This window comes from Trichomonascus vanleenenianus (assembly GCF_965637985.1).
Source record: "Trichomonascus vanleenenianus strain CLIB 3782 genome assembly, contig: TRVA0_005S, whole genome shotgun sequence".
In the NCBI taxonomy this organism is placed as follows: domain Eukaryota; kingdom Fungi; phylum Ascomycota; class Dipodascomycetes; order Dipodascales; family Trichomonascaceae; genus Blastobotrys; species Blastobotrys vanleenenianus.
This window is the reverse complement of record NW_027481882.1, coordinates 120,186-136,916: the sequence shown is the minus strand read 5'-3', so window position 1 is coordinate 136,916 and position 16,731 is coordinate 120,186. Positions and strand designations below refer to the sequence as shown.

Here is a 16,731-nt window from a genome sequence, read left to right as displayed (position 1 = left end):
GATATCGTCAGCATTCGAGAGAAAAACTGGTATATCTTCCGTCTAGAGGGTTAAGTTAAGTGGAACGAAAACATATGAGATTGTTCGGGTTGTGAAAATCTTACATTCAGTACGAACTTCTTATTCCTCTAATCGTCGAACCGCCAAGGAGGCAGCTAAAAATGCTTGAACGGCCATTGAGACAACTTGAAGTAATACTGCTCAGTTAATACATGTACCATATTCAGATAGTCACATTCTTGCCACCAGCTACTGTAATAGGTTATAATTCCAGCATAGCTCTACTATCCGAAGACTAAAATGGTATAAACCAAAAGATATCGCCTTCCCGTTGGTGCTTGACAGTCAATTGAAAGCAGTAAAATCTCCACGAATCAAAGAAACTGCTTTTCAAAAATATGTAAAACAGAGCATGCGTACTCGACTTCCATTGGGCACCTCTCACAAACACGCTGCGCAGATTCCCACAACCCGCCGCAAAAATACGACGGAACCGAACCTCAATCGTGAGAGCTCCGCATCATGAGCATATGATAACGTGGGCTACACCATGACTGTCTGCAGCACAGCGCGGGGGTCCACCTGTCGAGGACATATCCGAATTGGACCCCCGGCTACGTGTGTTTGCATTATGCCGCGTTTCGCCTAAGTGTTTTAGCGTCTATCTACTGCTAATTAATTCTTTTTTCTTGCTGGTTTCGAAGCAGCACTTTTGATGATTAGAGGTCCAAATTTCCAAGTTAGTGTTTCACCGTTTGGTCAGCCGCACCAACGGCGCAGCACTGGCGGCTTCCTCCCCCCTGAGTCGCTCTAAAATGCTCTCCTGCACGCAATGCAAGTAAGCAAAGCTACGTAGCTGATCGGAAACGAGGGATGGATGGACGGCACCTGTGAGCATGGGGGCGGCCTCTGTATTACATTCGGTATTAATCAAGGTGAACGTTAGACCATTAAAAAATGGCCGGCGAGCTACATAACCTGCGGCATGGTAAGTTGTCGGGTCTCTAGGACGTTGTACTGTTTCTGTTGACAGGGATACCAAGCATATGAAACGGCAAATTAAACATGCCTTGGGGGCTAAAAATTAATTAATTGCGTACGCAAATATGAGATCACTGCCAATTCACTATTCAGCAGTTTAATGGCAATTATCACGGCAACCTTAGGGTAAATTCGACAATACCACTATACTGTAATTACTGTAGGACAATTTTTACGAAGATAGATCGTAATCACATTAGCATGCAGGGTAGCGAGTGCCTAATACAGCTTTCCCGCTAACGTTACATGGATCTCCAATGAAAATAGAATTGGGGAGCTGAACATTGAATGCGAGAACTAAAGGATTACAGAAATTGGGGGCCGTCGGAAATCGTACATGTAGTTTAGATTTTAGCACGCGCCCAAGTCGTGATCATATTTTAATCTCACTGTGATAGATAACGCACAAATAATATCCAAAAAATACCACCGAGGCAGACAGGGCGATAAGCCAAATGCAACGTTAATCCATGGATTCAAATGCATTGAGGGCACCTGTATACATTTCAACCGAATTGAGGTTGCTCGTAAGCAGTCGAGCTAAATACATTACGGTACTCGCTATATGCTTTACCAAAAGATCACATACCGTACCGGTAGTTGATACCCTTACACCAGCGTTATAGAGAGTACAAATGTAAATAATAATTATTGGGCCACAGCTCCAATGTGCTTTCAATCGATTCTATGGAACAATGGCCTAATTAAAGGTATGACACAGATGTTAAATATTCAATAAGTTACCGGGTAAGCAACGGTAACATAACAAAAAAAAATTAATCTCTACATTTTCTACAAAATACAATAAAGGACGTACCGGTATGTCAGTGAAAGGTCTAAAATAATAAAATTGCAAAACTTAAAGAACATGTGCCGGTAGTAAAATGAATTAGAGCGGTTACTAATCGAAAGCCGCATCCACTGCGGCTCTTGACGCCAATATGTTTTTGCCCCTTAACACAGCACACAATTGACACATTGTCATGAAGGAGGGGTTTTTTAGTGCCTGGCGCGTGGAGAGATCAAGGAGAAGACCCAGCTATTTTCGCCTACTCAGCCACTTCTTGTGCAGTTGCTAAATACAGGTGTAAAATAGGGGGTACCTCCGAAGTGCTTCTGCTGACATTGATCATTTATCATTTGCCCTTACAGTACTACTTCTAGTGTACTACAGTATGTGCTACATGAATAGTATGGTGATACCCCTGGAACCCATCGGGAGTCTCGCCATCTCTGCATCCACAAGACACAAGCCATATCCAAAGCACGGCTGAACAACACAGATTAATTTCTATGGATCATCGTGTTTGACCTGTCAATCCACCAGTTTCACCACCCTGTTGATGGGGCTCAAATCTCACGAGATACTGTGCGGTACCCTGCTGTGTTGTACGGTAGTACAGTACCTATAGAAGCTACAGCATTGCTGGCGTTTTTTTTATTGGACTGTGTTGCCTGGTAGGGGCGGGTATGCAGCAGCAGAGACGTACACACCAACTCTGATGGGGACCGCGATTAACTGCACTGGTCTTGATCTGGACTGGTGCGTACTTCTTTTCCAACGGCGACACTTCTATAGCGTGTAATGAACCCTACATACGTAAAAGACATTACAAAAACCAGATCTTAGACCTGCTTTTGATTCTCGATGATTACTGTAATACAGCCCCTGGCCTTCCTTCCTCTCTTTCCTCGAGCCATGGGGCGTTTGAGCAATTCGGCAACAGGAATGCCCACATTGGTGGGCGTACCCAACAAGCCCTCGCTGGGGCGCAGGCATTGAAAAATTTTTTCCCGTCTGCCTGCTTCGTTCGGATCTTCCGGGGAGAACGTGATTGGTTAGAGAATCCCCTCACTACGTATATTCATCTCCAAAAAAAAAGATCCGCAGCTGCACAGGCCAGACATGCATTTTGCTAGCGCAACCAGTAGATACGTGCATAAATAGCCATTTCTTTTTTTTTGAACCATGCACTGCCGGGACGCCCCTGCCGTGGATATACATAGTAGCTTTACTTCGGAAACCATGTAGCTTACTGTAGTAGACCAGTAGTAGGCCCAGCGTGCGTGTCAGCTCGACAGCCGCACCAGTTGCGGCGGGACATACGACACAAGATAGAGTTTGGGAAACAGGGACTGAAACGACAGCTCGACGTTTCGTCGCAGGTTGGGGGAGGGGGAGGGGGGATGTTTAAAACTGTGTAACCCGTCAATCTTGCGTTTATGGTTTAGGTACGTTGACGGTTTGGGTGCGTTACGGTTTGGGTGCATTATAGTTTACACAGGAGCGGGTGGTTCAGGAGACGACGCCCCGGTGTATATGTGAGAACGCCGAGGGATGCGGTGATATCAATGCCACAGTGGACTTGCTGCGGTTTTGCTGCGCGAGGCGAGCTCATGAATTGTACTCTTCTGGAAGCCTCTCCTTCGCTGCATTTCCAACGGGATGCATGGCCATAGGGCGCAGGTGAGTAAACACCCGGTTATATGTCTTCTGTTGCTGTTTGGGACCTTAATCATCGCTGAGCCGCATGGACTGCCACAACCGTACCACTGTACTATGTGCGTTACGTACAGCCCGCTGTAGAGCCGGGGCGTGGCAGACGACATTCCCGCTAGTCAATTGTGCAATCGGTGCAATGACGCGAAGTCGGGCGAGTTGGTTTTACGCACCATGGCAACGTTGAAACAAAGGATGAGATAGAGCGAATATCACAAAGGGCCACTCATTTGTTTTTTCCCGTGTGTCGCAAGAAGCAATAACTGGTATGCACGCATAGTAACTGGGAGGGGGGCCTTACTTTTGCCCGCACAACGGGTGCAAACTTTAACCAGTGCTTTTTCTTTTGCCTGTCTCGCGGGATGGAGTGGTAGTCACACCGTGGGTTGCTTTTTCGGCTGGAGCGTTTTTTTTGTGGTGCATAAGAGAAAAATAAAAGAAAAATTGGAAACGACTGAAATCAGATTTTCTTTCTTCAATTTTTCCTCTTCTTCTTTCTTCCACCATCCCGTGGCTAAGGAATACCTGATCCCTCAAATCTGGACGGAATTGCCTTATTGTTTTGATTTTTTTTATTGAGTATAGGCTATAGAGCAATTGGAGATTGGGTTTACATTCCAACGGCCGACAAAACCAGCCCACACGCGCGCACACCATACCCAAGCCTCAGCGAACCTGATAGCCCCGTGGAATGCGCAGTACGACCTTGTTCCACAAGTGGTTCAAATAAAGACAAACAGTTTTTAATATTCCAGGGAAGTCTGGCGCTTTGGAACTCGAGACAAGAGCGGAGTCACACCCTGAGGAGACCTGAAGCTTAAAATCGAACGGAGGAGCCTACGCGACACGCCGGACGAGACGACCATTGAGAAAAAAAGAAGCAAAAGCGCGAGAGAGAGGGAGGAGAGCTCCATTGCACACGGCAGCAAAACAAAAAAAAGAACGAAGAGCCCCCAAGGAGAGAAAAAAAGCAAGGGCAGTGGCAATTTATTTTTCGAATAAGTAAATCGTGCCCGTCCCCCCGGTGCCTAGCATTATCGGCCATTCTACGAACCACGGACCCGAAGAGACGACTTTTTCCGTTTATATATCACAAGAGACGCCTGTTATAAGCAACAACGGCAGCCCGCGATACCAGATAGGCTTTGGCGCAGCACGATTAAGCATTGTTACAGCGAGAGCAGTCGAGAATACGCCAGACCAGTACTCCATCACCGTGCAAGTACCTCCGAGACACGAGGCCGCCGAACAAGGAACAGACAAGCCGGTGTTGACACAGCTGATAATTTTGGACGGCGATACTTTAAAAGACATCATCGCCCTGTACGTTACCGACTTTCACTACCAAGACTCACCCTCGTCGCATACCTCCGTGCACTGCTCGTCCCGTTCCATGAGCAGCACCAACATTACTAGCATCGAGCCACAGCATCAGCATCAACATCAGCAGCACGAGCACGAGCACGAGCACCAGCGTAAGAAGATCAAGAGAGAGCGTGACGACCCGGGCGCCTCTTGTTTAACAACGACCGCCCCCAAAAAGCACGCGCCACAGATTATCCAGGCAGTAGCCGCCGAGTCGACCGTCGTCGCCCCGCCGCAGAGCACGCAAGGTGCCGTCAGCAGCAAGAACAAAGCGATAGCGACAAGAAGAACAACAACAACGAGCCCCGAGCAGCTTCTCATGTCACAGAACCAGTCTCCAACTCAGCCTCCGATCGCACTTGCAGGTGGTGCCTCGCAGGATATTAAACAGGAACCGCAACAGCCTCAGCAGGCGCAGGCGCCCCCAGCCCAGGCCGCTTCCGCGCCGCAGGCGCCGCAATCTGCGGCTCAGGCCGCGCAGCAGTCGACTCCGACGCAGCCCCACGGGTCGCCTTACCAGCAGTCGGCGCCCGGCGCGCAGTCGTCGCAGCAGCCCTCAGCGGGCCAAACGCCGCAGCAGCAGTCACAGCCGAGCCCTTCGGTCGCTCAGCCGCAGTACCTGCCATCGCTCATGGGCCAGCCGCGTCAGCAGCCCCAGCAGCAGCAGCAGCAGCAGCAGCAGCAGCGAGGGCACATCAAAACGGGCAGTGGGTCAATGGGAACTATGGACGACCTCCAGTCAATGTACAGTAATAGACAGAGCTTTGGCGGCGGGTACGGGTACGATCCGACTATGGGCGCGACGACGACAATGCAGCCGCGCGGCAGCCAGTCGCAGCAGACCATGCCGTACTTTTACTCGCATAACCCGTACCAGCAGCAGTACTCGACGGAGGACCAGACGGGTGCCACTGCGGGATACTACGATCAGCCGCCGCAGGGGGCGTCTGGCGGCGCGGGCGCAGGCGGGACGGCCCAAGGGTCTGGCGCCGCAAACGGGTCCAACGCCGAGTGGATGCAGGACGCCAGCAGTAACGGCAATAACCCCGCCACCGCCGCCGCCGTCGCCGCCGCGACCGGCATGTATCCTCCACACAGCTCTGCCAGTCTCCCTTATCCATACGCTGGCACAATGGCTCAACAAGACCACATGGCACAGCAAATGCGAACAGCCTCTGGCGCCGGCACCGCCGGTGGTGGCGCGATGGGCTACATTCCGGCGACTCAGCCTGGCATGATGCGCTACGACATTGCCAACAACCCCATCCCCCAGCTGGTTCGCACTACCGCGCTGTCTCAGGCCGCGTCGAGTCTGGGGTCCAACGCCGTCGGGATGCACCCGCAGCACCATGGCGAGGCTCTAACCCCCCAGTTTCGAGCGAGCCTCGAGCTCGTCACTGGCCAGCTCGAGTCGATGGTCCAACACTGGACGCCCGAGGAGTGGCACGCCAAACGGCGGCTCGTCCAGTTCACGCGTGCCCAGCGCGGCGCGGTAATTTCGGCTGAGTTCTTCCCGCTCCAGGCGTCCAAGTACACGGCTAACACGCCGTGTATCAGCTGTATCTACTGGGAGGAGCGCCAGGACTGGTACGTCACCTCGGTCGACTGTATCTATCTCCTCGAGCAGCTCGTCAACGCCAAGTTCACCGTGGAGGAGAAGAACCGTATCAGGCGAAACCTCGAAGGGTACCACCCGCTGACCGTGTCCAAGGGCAAGGCCGAGTCGGGCAACTTTTTCCGTCTCATTATGTCGTTCAGCGCTCCCAAGCCGCGTAACATTGAGAAGGACGTAAAGGTGTTCCCGTGGAAGATTCTCTCGCAGGCCCTCAAGAAGATCATTTCCAAGTACTCGGCCGACTATGGCCACGCGGCGACAGCGGCTGCCCAGGTCGGCGCCATTCCCCCGCCGGGCACCCACTACATGAACCCTCGCCAGCAGGGTATGGCTCCTCTTCCGCCCCAGGGCGGCATGGGTATGCCTCCGCCCCAGCAGCAGCAACAACCTCAGCAACACCAGCAGGCGCCTCCCGGTGCTAGTCCGTCCCTGACGGGTCACCAAATGTCTCCGAGTGCGTCTGCGTACGGCTATCGACCAATGTGATAGAAAAAAGCGAAAAAATTTTTACCAAAGCCCTATTATTAACGAGGTTTACGAAAAGAGACGATTATTTATTAATACTTTTGTGTCGACTGTGTTTTGTTCCTGGAGGTTTTTATTCTTTTAGTTTTTTTGAGTGTATTTTTTAGCCATTGTACATAGTACAAAAGTACACCGCTTGCGGTTATTTTTCAAGTCTCACTATTTCTCGAAAAAAGTTTATTCTTGGATTGTGATAATGCATGGACCTTGTATGGGGGGGGGGGGGGACGTTACGGCTATATGCACCTGCGGGAGATATCACTACATGAAGATTCTCGGAATGACTTGTGATTGATTTGAAAAGTCTGGAAAGTCGAGGTTTGAGAAAGATCTCGGAAGTAATGAATTTTGAGTGAGGATATCGAGTTATGACTTACAAGATATCCACGAAATGGGCTGTGATTTACATGAAAGGTCTAGGACGAATTGTGAGTGAGATCTCGACAGTGGTGAAGTCTGGAAAAACGGCGCTTGTTTAAGATCTTGGTCGGCAGTGAATTGTGAGTAAAGAATGAGCTGTGATTTACAATGATTCTCGAATGAGTTGTGGCTGACTTGGATAATTTGGATATGTCGAGTTTGAGTGAAATCTCGCTAGGACGAATTGTGTGTGAGATCTTGGTAGTGACGAACAGTATCACGGTGCAAGAGCATGCCGAGGTGCGTCCGAGAACTGCATGTTTCAACAAGAGTCGTATAATTATCGTCATTCAATATAACGAAAATCAATAGATTCATACACATGTTAGTTCAGAGCACACGCCCAAACAAGAAAACAAGGAGGAAGGAACAATGGTTGGAAATGTGCCAACGATCATTGGCCGCCGCAGGGCGGACGGCTCGGTGCGGCGGACTTGGTGACGTCGGCGCGAGTGGAGAGAGGGTTTGTACACAACAACGGAACAACTGTGCCGAGCGCAAAACACAACATCATGGTTTGGGTCATTGTGGGGCATATGGCAAGACCCCAGATTTCGCTGCAAACCTCGGAGATAAGGAGGAGGGACTCGTTTTCATGCCGAACACGAACCAAAAAAGATGGCGGCACGAAAAGAGGGCGCTTCTCGGCCATTCGGACGGATGATGTAGTGCCAATTGGCGAAACTGTGATGGGGTGTGGAGGTCGGCCGAGTGTCGGGCGCACGACGGCCGGACAGTCGGACGCGTGAAAATTTGACAATACAAGCGCGCTGATTGGCCGGCCCGGAAAAACGGACAGGTCGGTGAACCAGGTTTAAAAACCCCGTCGACAGCCCTCCACACAAGGATCTTTTTCTTTCTTTCTTTTCACCTTTTCATTTAAAAAGTCGTAGAGAGAAGCTACACTTCCATACATCTAGCAATGCTTTCCCGACTATCTACCGTGAAGGTGAGTGATTTCAATTGTTTTGGTATATATCATTAGAGAAATTTGCTAACAAGGGTAATGTAGGCTGCTTCCCGGCTGACCGCCCGAGGGATGGCCACTGCGTCCCTGACCCGAGACTCCAAGGTTTTGATGAACAACCTGGAGAAGGACAACTTCATCAACTACAAGAAGCACGCCGAGAACGTGGAGATCGTCAAGAAGCGACTGAATCGACCTCTGACGTACGCCGAGAAGCTGCTCTACGGTCACTTGGCCAACCCACACGAGCAGGACATCGAGCGAGGTGTGTCCTACCTCAAGCTCCGACCGGATCGAGTTGCTTGCCAGGATGCCACCGCCCAGATGGCCATTTTGCAGTTTATGTCTGCCGGCATGCCATCGGTTGCTACCCCAACCACCGTGCACTGCGACCATTTGATTCAGGCCCAGGTCGGCGGTCCACAGGATTTGGCCCGAGCCATTGACATCAACAAGGAGGTCTACGACTTCTTGGAGACGGCCACGGCCAAGTACAACATTGGCTTCTGGGGCCCGGGCTCTGGTATCATTCACCAGATTGTTCTTGAGAACTACGCCTTCCCAGGTGCTCTCCTCATTGGTACCGACTCTCACACTCCAAACGCCGGTGGTCTCGGCCAGCTCGCCATTGGTGTCGGCGGTGCCGACGCTGTCGACGTCATGGCCGACCTGCCATGGGAGCTCAAGGCTCCAAAGGTCATTGGTGTCAAGCTTACTGGTAAGCTCAGCGGCTGGACCTCGCCAAAGGACGTTATCCTCAAGGTTGCCGGCATCCTCACCGTCAAGGGTGGTACCGGTGCCATTGTCGAGTACTTCGGCGACGGTGTCGACGCCCTTTCCTGCACTGGTATGGGTACCATTTGCAACATGGGTGCCGAGATTGGCGCCACCACCTCTGTGTTCCCATTCAACGAGTCAATGTCCAAGTACCTGCGAGCCACCAACCGAGGCCAGATTGCCGACTTTGCCAAGCTCTACCAGAAGGATCTGCTCTCCGCCGACAAGGGCGCCGAGTACGACCAGGTTATTGAGATTGATCTCAACACTCTGGAGCCACACGTCAACGGCCCGTTCACTCCAGATTTGGCCACTCCAATCTCCAAGCTTAAGGACGTTGCTGTCGAGAATGGCTGGCCAACCGAGGTTAAGGTTGGTTTGATTGGTTCCTGCACCAACTCTTCCTACGAGGATCTGACCCGATCGGCCAACATTGCCCGAGACGCCATGGAGCACGGTCTCAAGGCCAAGTCTATCTTCACCGTGACCCCAGGTTCCGAGCAGATTCGAGCCACCATTGAGCGAGATGGCCAGCTCCAGACCTTCCTCGACTTTGGCGGTTTGGTGCTTGCCAACGCTTGCGGCCCTTGCATTGGTCAGTGGGACCGACGAGACATCAAGAAGGGTGACAAGAACACCATTGTCTCCTCCTACAACCGAAACTTCACTGGCCGAAACGACTCTAACCCGGCTACCCACGCCTTCGTCACCTCGCCAGATCTGGTCACCGCCTTTGCCATTGCCGGTGACTTGCGATTCAACCCTCTCACCGACACCTTGAAGGACAAGGACGGTAAGGAGTTCAAGCTCAAGGAGCCATATGGCGAGGGTCTCCCAGAGAAGGGCTACTTGGCCGGCAAGGATACTTACAAGGCTCCACCAGCCGAGCGATCGGCGGTCAGTGTTGCCGTTGCCCCAACCTCGGACCGACTCCAGCTCCTCAAGCCATTCAAGGCTTGGGACGGCAAGGACGGCAAGAACATGCCAATTCTCATCAAGTCTCTTGGTAAGACCACCACTGACCACATTTCCCAGGCTGGTCCTTGGCTCAAGTACCGAGGTCACTTGCAGAACATCTCCAACAACTACATGATTGGTGCCATTAACGCCGAGAACAACGAGGCCAACAACATCAAGAACCAGGTCACTGGTGAGTACGGTGCCGTTCCAGATGTTGCCTCGTACTACCGAGACAACGGCATCCGATGGGTTGTTGTTGGTGGTGAGAACTTCGGTGAGGGTTCCTCCCGAGAGCACGCTGCTTTGGAGCCACGATTCCTGGGTGGTTTCGCCATCATCACCAAGTCGTTTGCCCGAATTCACGAGACCAACTTGAAGAAGCAGGGTCTCTTGCCATTGAACTTCACCAAGCCAGAGGACTACGACAAGATCAACCCAACTGACAAGATTGACCTGGTCGGTCTTGCCGACATTGCCCCAGGCAAGAACGTCAAGATGGTTGTCCACCCACAGAACGGTGCGGCCTGGGAGACTGAGCTTTCCCACACCTACAACTCTGAGCAGATTGAGTGGTTCAAGGCTGGTTCTGCCTTGAACAAGATGGCCCAGAACAAGGCCGCTGCCAAGAACTAAAACGGTGAGGATTTTAATAAGTTTTTAAAAAAAATCAGGGGTTTCTCACTAATGTATTTATGATTATTATTACGGGAGTATAATGAAAAGCTTTACTGTACCATATTAAATTGAATGTGCTCTTCTATATCTGTGGTCCGTAAGTTGATACCAATATGTTCTATCTTGTAAGGATATTTGTGGCTTTTGAGTTGATACCAATATGTTCTGTCTTGTATAGCCGCATATTTGTAGCCTGTAAGTTCCCGCTGATGAGTTGGTGGTTAGTAGTGTCTCTTTTGCCAGAGCTTCAGGCCTCGGTTGAACGAGTTCCACGAGACGCCTTCCTCTTCAGTGACAAGCACAAACGTGACTCCGAGAGCCTCGACCTCTCGGTTACGGCTCTCGTCGTCGAAAAACACCATGTCCTCGTAGGCAATGCCCGTAAGTTTGTGCAGCTCTTTGAAGTGCTTCTTCTTGGTTCCAATTCCCCACGTCTTGTGGGCCAAGAAGCTCGTCGCAGGCTCGCCGTTGATTTGGAACATTGAGAGCATGGTTTTGGCGGTGTCTGGGTCGTGGGTTCTCGAGGCAGACACGGCAGTCATGTCCTCCTGGTCTCTGATCCATGCCAGCACGGCATCCACCTCGCGGAAAAGGCTCATCCGCGTGCCATAGCGGTCGACAATGGTCTTCCCTGGAGCTTTAGCGTCCTGTTTGAACGGCCGCGAGACGTGGGTATCGCACCAGCACTACAAATCAGTAAGTTTTGTCATCACTACCAAGGCTTAAATACCTACGGCTGGAACAGGGTTAGTCAAATATGCACAAAGCGCTGTATACTACTTACGCCACAAAGTGTAGTCTAGATCGAACACCACCAACTTGGGCAGTGGCTTACTCTCGTCGAAGAACGCCATTCTATCTATTGGTTATAATCGAACCCGTTGAGTGTCTTGAAATTTTCACCCCCGAGCGGATCGGGAGTTCCGGGCTCAGGGGGGGGGAATGGAGATATTAAAAGCCATCAAAGTTCTTGGTGCTCTCAAAGACGACTTTGCCATTAGTCACTGTCGCGACCTTGAGGTGGTCCTCTGGGCGGCCGGCCATGCCAGCTGCTGCGATCTGGGCCTTTTGCGACTGCACATCGTCAATGATCTCCCTCGCCGCGGCCTGGACGGCCGACTCAAGCACGGCCGGAGACGACGTGGCCAGGGCCGGTGCGGCCAGATGGTGCACAGCGGACTGAACGAGAATTGTAGTAGGGCCATGGAGCGTCATGTATTTGCCCGAATCGGCATTGACGAGTCTGTAGAGTGCTGTGTTTGTGCGGCTCACGAGGCTCTTAACGTAAGCCCACGCCGCGGACACGGACTTGAGCGACTCGGCAATGGACGGCGAAGCAAGCGTTGTCGTCTGATGGACCGAGTAGGGCAGCTTCTCAAACTCGGGAGTCTGCAACCGGCGGTTAGCGTCGACGGAGTATGCAATGACGCTCTCCTTGAGTGCCATATAGGACTCGCCCTGCTCGAGAGAGATCTTGAAGAGCTGCCCAAACCCGCTGAGCGCAACGGTACCTCGCCCGGACAGGAACGTGTAGCTGAACGGCGGGCCCTTTCGCAGCCATGAGCCGCGTCTGGCGTGCAGGATCAGCTGCTCGCCTGTGAACGTGTGCAATGCAGCCGGGTGAGCCACGATCCAGTCAATGGTGCCGTCGAGCGACACTACAGCTAATCGGCTGCTGTCCGACCCGATGAGAGCTGTAACAGGGCTCGTCGAGACGATCTTCTGGAATCCAAAAGGCCGCTGCAGCGCCAGAAGCCGCGAAACGAACTTGCCGAGGAACCAAGTCGACACCACGGGGGCGTGGTCCTTGGCGAACGTCGCCACGAGGCTCTTACGCTTGGTATACACGGGTGTCGAGGGCGCCATAGCAACCCTCAGCAGCGACGCCGAGTCCCCGAGAGCCTGGAAGGTCGTCTCGCTGCCATCATTCTCGGCCACCAAGTCGGGCACGTTTTTCACCAGGTGCGACACGTTCAGCGACGTCGGAATTGAGGTCGTCGGCGACTGCAGCACGTGCAATCCCCTTCTAATAATCATGGCTGTTCTCTATGCGTTGAAGGAGAGGGTGTGTGCCCTAAAATCTGGCGATCTTCTGGGCGGTTTTCCTACCCGTGATTGGATGTACAGTTGGGGTTATCTCCGGCCAGCGCCTGGGCTTTTTGGCCAGATCTGGGCCCATTGAGCCTCGCATGGGGGGTAATTGGGGCTCTTTAAGTTCATGACTAGCCCCGATACCCCCGTGGCGATATATTGCATCGGATTTGAGTGGATCAGGTAAGAGAGGCCATCACAGCTAATCGTGAGTGCTCATGTTCTGAAGGCCGTTCATTGTTGAAAATCCGCCGAGTTGATGTAATCGTCGTTAACTCCCAACGCACGGCTGTGCCACTCTCGTAGTCCACAGAAACGATTACGAGATCAGCTACAATACTGTAGTGTACCTACAGTACCCGTTAACCTACCAGGTACTACATGCCAGGCACCAAATAGTCGATTGGTAGTTACAGCTGATCCCGTATACTCAGTGAATCCGAGGTAGTCTGTGGAATTGCCCGCGCTGGTAGTAGCAGCGGAATGTATTCGAGGGCCAGCCCTCGAGCTCCCATAGCTCCGCGTCGCGGAGGATTGATAGATCTCGAAGTAGCGGAGCCTCAGGGGGAACACATCGAGCCCCATGTCGCGCAGCAAATATTTCATCATAGAACAGAAGTGTCGGAAACCGCGCGTGGAAACTGGTCACTATTGCGAAATGCTGACCCTTTTGGTACATCCGGAAGATTCAGGGGCGGCTTCCCGAGATGCTCCGGTGCATGAATGAGGTAGATATGACGGGTGATTATTCAGATTTATGAGATTTGCATTATAAGCCGAGATATTATGTTATACAGCAGCAGAATCGTGGTTATGACTGGACGAAGAAACATTTATGTAGTACATATATTTATTTCATGAGATCTCGGGATTCCAATTTGGAACAGTTTCTCCGTAGTGATGGTTCGTCTGACGACTAAGACCTCAGTACATCTAGATACATCTAGAGTACATGAATACACATGATTACTGCAGGAAGACAACAGCTATTAGTCCGGGCATTTTTAGTAGCTCATGAATAGGATGCAATAGTTGACCCCCTTTCGAATGTACTCAATTGGATTGTGTTGGATTATGTAACCACAGTTGACGGCTACAAAAAACGCTCACGTCGAATCCGGCATAAAAACCGCTCAACCACCAGTCACCAACGAGAGGGTCACCAACGGACCCACAGGAAAAACATCGCCAGATCAATGCAGGGGAGCCGGCCCAAGTTAATCCGGCTGGTAATATTGGCAAGGTTTCTGCCATGAACTTGTTTTGATTAAGGGCCCTAACGAGTTTTTCCGAAACGTGTCTGACCGATTAAAAGAACGCGTCCAAAAATTCACAATGGCGTGATATTGAAACGCCCCGTCTGGCCCTCCTTTCGTCCCCCGTAAGGACATCGACGAGGACCTCAGGAGTCGGCAATTGGTGGCAATCCCTCTACCGGGATGTTATGGGCTGCACCGGAGGAGCGTATTACCCGCGCGGCGGTCATTGTTGGGATGCGCAATCCGGTCCCAGGAGGCAGGTCAGGGCAGGGCCGGAACCGTTTGTGCACCAACAAAGACGCACTGAGACAAGGGAACCGCCGAGGGCGATTATTGCGAAGTCGGTCCACTATAGCCCCCCTGTCTGATGTTACTTTTGCGGCGCGTTGCAACTATAAAAGACGGGACAGATTCCCTTGCTTGCTGTCCTAACAAACGTTGTGGCTTAACTGGTCTTTTATAGGTGTCGTTCTATAGAGGACAATTGAAGCAATTGCAACAAGCGCGTTTGATAAGTCGTTCAAAATTCCCGCTACACGTGATAAGAAGAAGGCCAAGACAATGGTCAAGGAAATCTCCCTGGGAAACTACCTCTTCACGCGGCTCAAGCAGCTGGGCGTCGACTCGGTGTTTGGTGTGCCAGGCGACTTTACGCTGCCGCTACTCGACCACATTTACGAGGTTGAGGGCATGAAGTGGGTCGGAAACACCAATGAGCTCAATGCCGGCTACGCCGCCGACGGGTATTCGCGTGTCAAGCGATTGGCTGCGCTGTGCACGACCTTTGGTGTCGGCGAGCTCTCAGCCCTGGCAGCAGTCGCTGGCTCGTACGCCGAGCACGTTGGCATGGTCCACATTGTTGGTGTACCATCGCTGACATCGCAGTCGAAGCAGCTGCTTCTGCACCACACTCTGGGTAACGGTGATTTCACTGTCTTCCGACAGATGAGCGACAAGATCTGCGAAACTACTATTACGCTCAGTGACCCTACCAAGGTTGGCGAGGACATTGACCGGGCTCTGCGGACGGCTTATGTTGCTCAGCGACCGGTCTACCTCGCAGTACCTGCCAACTTCCACGACCTGCCAATTGACGCGACCAGACTCGACACGCCAATTGACTTGACCATTGAGGCCAACGAGACTGATGCTCAAGAAGAGGTTCTAGAGACTATTATTGAGATGATGACCAAGGCCGAGAAGCCAATTATACTCGTCGATGCCTGTGCCTCGCGACACGATACCATCAAGGAGACAAATGAGCTCGCTGTGCGAACGCAGTACCCGGTGTTTGTCACGCCAATGGGAAAGTCGTCGTTTGATGAGCTCAATCCCCGATTTGGTGGTGTCTATGTTGGTTCGCTGTCGAGCCCAGAGGTTGCCGAGGTTGTAGAATCGGCCGATTTGGTACTCTCGGTTGGCGCCTTGCTCTCTGACTTCAACACTGGATCCTTCACCTACCGATACTCTACTAGAAACATTGTTGAGTTCCACTCTAACCACACCAAGATTCGATCTGCATCGTACCCGGGTATCCGAATGAAGGAGCTCTTGCAAAAGCTCAATGCTAAGGTGACCAAGGCGATTGTCAAGCCAAACGTGCCAGTGCCAACCATCAAGGAGGTTGCTACGCCCATGCCACCAGAGAGCAAGATTCGACAGCAATGGCTGTGGACACGACTCAGCTCCTTCCTGCGACCAGGCGATATTATCGTTTCTGAGACTGGTACTTCTTCGTTTGGTATCGTGCACACGAAGTTCCCCAAGAACACCATTGGCATCTCGCAGGTCCTGTGGGGTTCCATTGGCTACTCTGTCGGCGCCGCAATGGGCGCCGCAATGGGTGCTGCCGAGCTTGATCCGAACCGACGAGTCCTTCTGTTTGTCGGTGATGGTTCTCTGCAGCTGACTGTGACTGAGATTTCGACCATGATCAAGTGGGGCTTGAAGCCATATATTTTTGTGCTCAACAATGATGGTTACACTATTGAGAGACTTATTCACGGTGAGAAGGCTGGCTACAACGATATTCACATGTGGAAGTACGCCAACCTGCTCGACACTTTCAATGCGACGGACTACGAGAGCTTGCAGGTGAACACTGTTGGCGAGCTCGAAAAGCTGCTCAGCGACAAGGAGTTTAACGAGCCGAAGCGAATCCGACTCATGGAGCTCTTTATTCCAAAGATGGACGCTCCAGTGTCGTTGATCAAGCAGGCAAAGATCACTGCCCAGACTAACGCGGTCAGTGAGTAAGCATTGCTGAAAATTAAAAAGGATTGAACCGAGAAAAATTTTATAGTACGGTAGGTGATGTCGAAATAAAATAATTTATTTGTCTGATCCCCTGAGTGCGCGGCTGAACGTGCCGCTATTCCGACACGATGCATAACTACGTAGAATGGCAGAACAGAAGTCACAATAGTATATGGTGTGTGAATCTAGCCAGCGAATCGTCAGTATAAGATGGAGTACGTTAACCTGCATGGGGACAGAGTGAACGAGATCGTTATTTTGTAACAAATATTGAAGGTAT

At 51.7% G+C, this 16,731-nt stretch overlaps 4 protein-coding genes and 1 non-coding gene across 6 annotated transcripts; 3 read left to right on the top strand and 2 right to left on the bottom strand.

Moving 5' to 3' along the window:
* Positions 1 to 4,934: 4,934 nt before the first annotated feature.
* On the top strand, positions 4,935 to 7,007 carry TRVA0_005S01354 (uncharacterized protein; the record flags this gene model as incomplete). Its single annotated transcript, XM_076682859.1, has 1 exon — positions 4,935 to 7,007. The coding sequence occupies one exon, from the start codon at positions 4,935 to 4,937 to the stop codon at positions 7,005 to 7,007; it is 2,073 nt and encodes a 690-aa protein (XP_076542834.1).
* Positions 7,008 to 8,388: 1,381 nt separating this feature from the next.
* ACO1 (aconitate hydratase ACO1) lies at positions 8,389 to 10,803 on the top strand (the record flags this gene model as incomplete). The annotated part of the gene is made up of 2 exons (XM_076682858.1): positions 8,389 to 8,415; positions 8,479 to 10,803. The coding sequence occupies 2 exons, from the start codon at positions 8,389 to 8,391 to the stop codon at positions 10,801 to 10,803; spliced, it is 2,352 nt and encodes a 783-aa protein (XP_076542833.1).
* Positions 10,804 to 10,912: 109 nt separating this feature from the next.
* Positions 10,913 to 11,758, bottom strand: TRVA0_005S01310. Of its 2 annotated transcripts, none has more exons than XR_013062067.1 (2): positions 11,630 to 11,758; positions 10,913 to 11,581 (listed from the first exon to the last, which is right to left on the bottom strand). It is a non-coding gene; the product is annotated as an uncharacterized misc_RNA (transcript). The 2 variants fall into 2 exon arrangements; XR_013062068.1 differs by having other exon boundaries at positions 10,913 to 11,533.
* A 38-nt stretch (positions 11,759 to 11,796) lies between these two features.
* AIM24 (Aim24p) lies at positions 11,797 to 12,882 on the bottom strand (the record flags this gene model as incomplete). The annotated part of the gene is made up of 1 exon (XM_076682857.1): positions 11,797 to 12,882. One exon carries the CDS (start codon positions 12,880 to 12,882, stop codon positions 11,797 to 11,799), a length of 1,086 nt encoding a protein of 361 aa, XP_076542832.1.
* A 1,874-nt stretch (positions 12,883 to 14,756) lies between these two features.
* Positions 14,757 to 16,451, top strand: PDC1 (alpha-keto acid decarboxylase family protein; the record flags this gene model as incomplete). The annotated part of the gene is made up of 1 exon (XM_076682856.1): positions 14,757 to 16,451. One exon carries the CDS (start codon positions 14,757 to 14,759, stop codon positions 16,449 to 16,451), a length of 1,695 nt encoding a protein of 564 aa, XP_076542831.1.
* Positions 16,452 to 16,731: the final 280 nt, after the last annotated feature.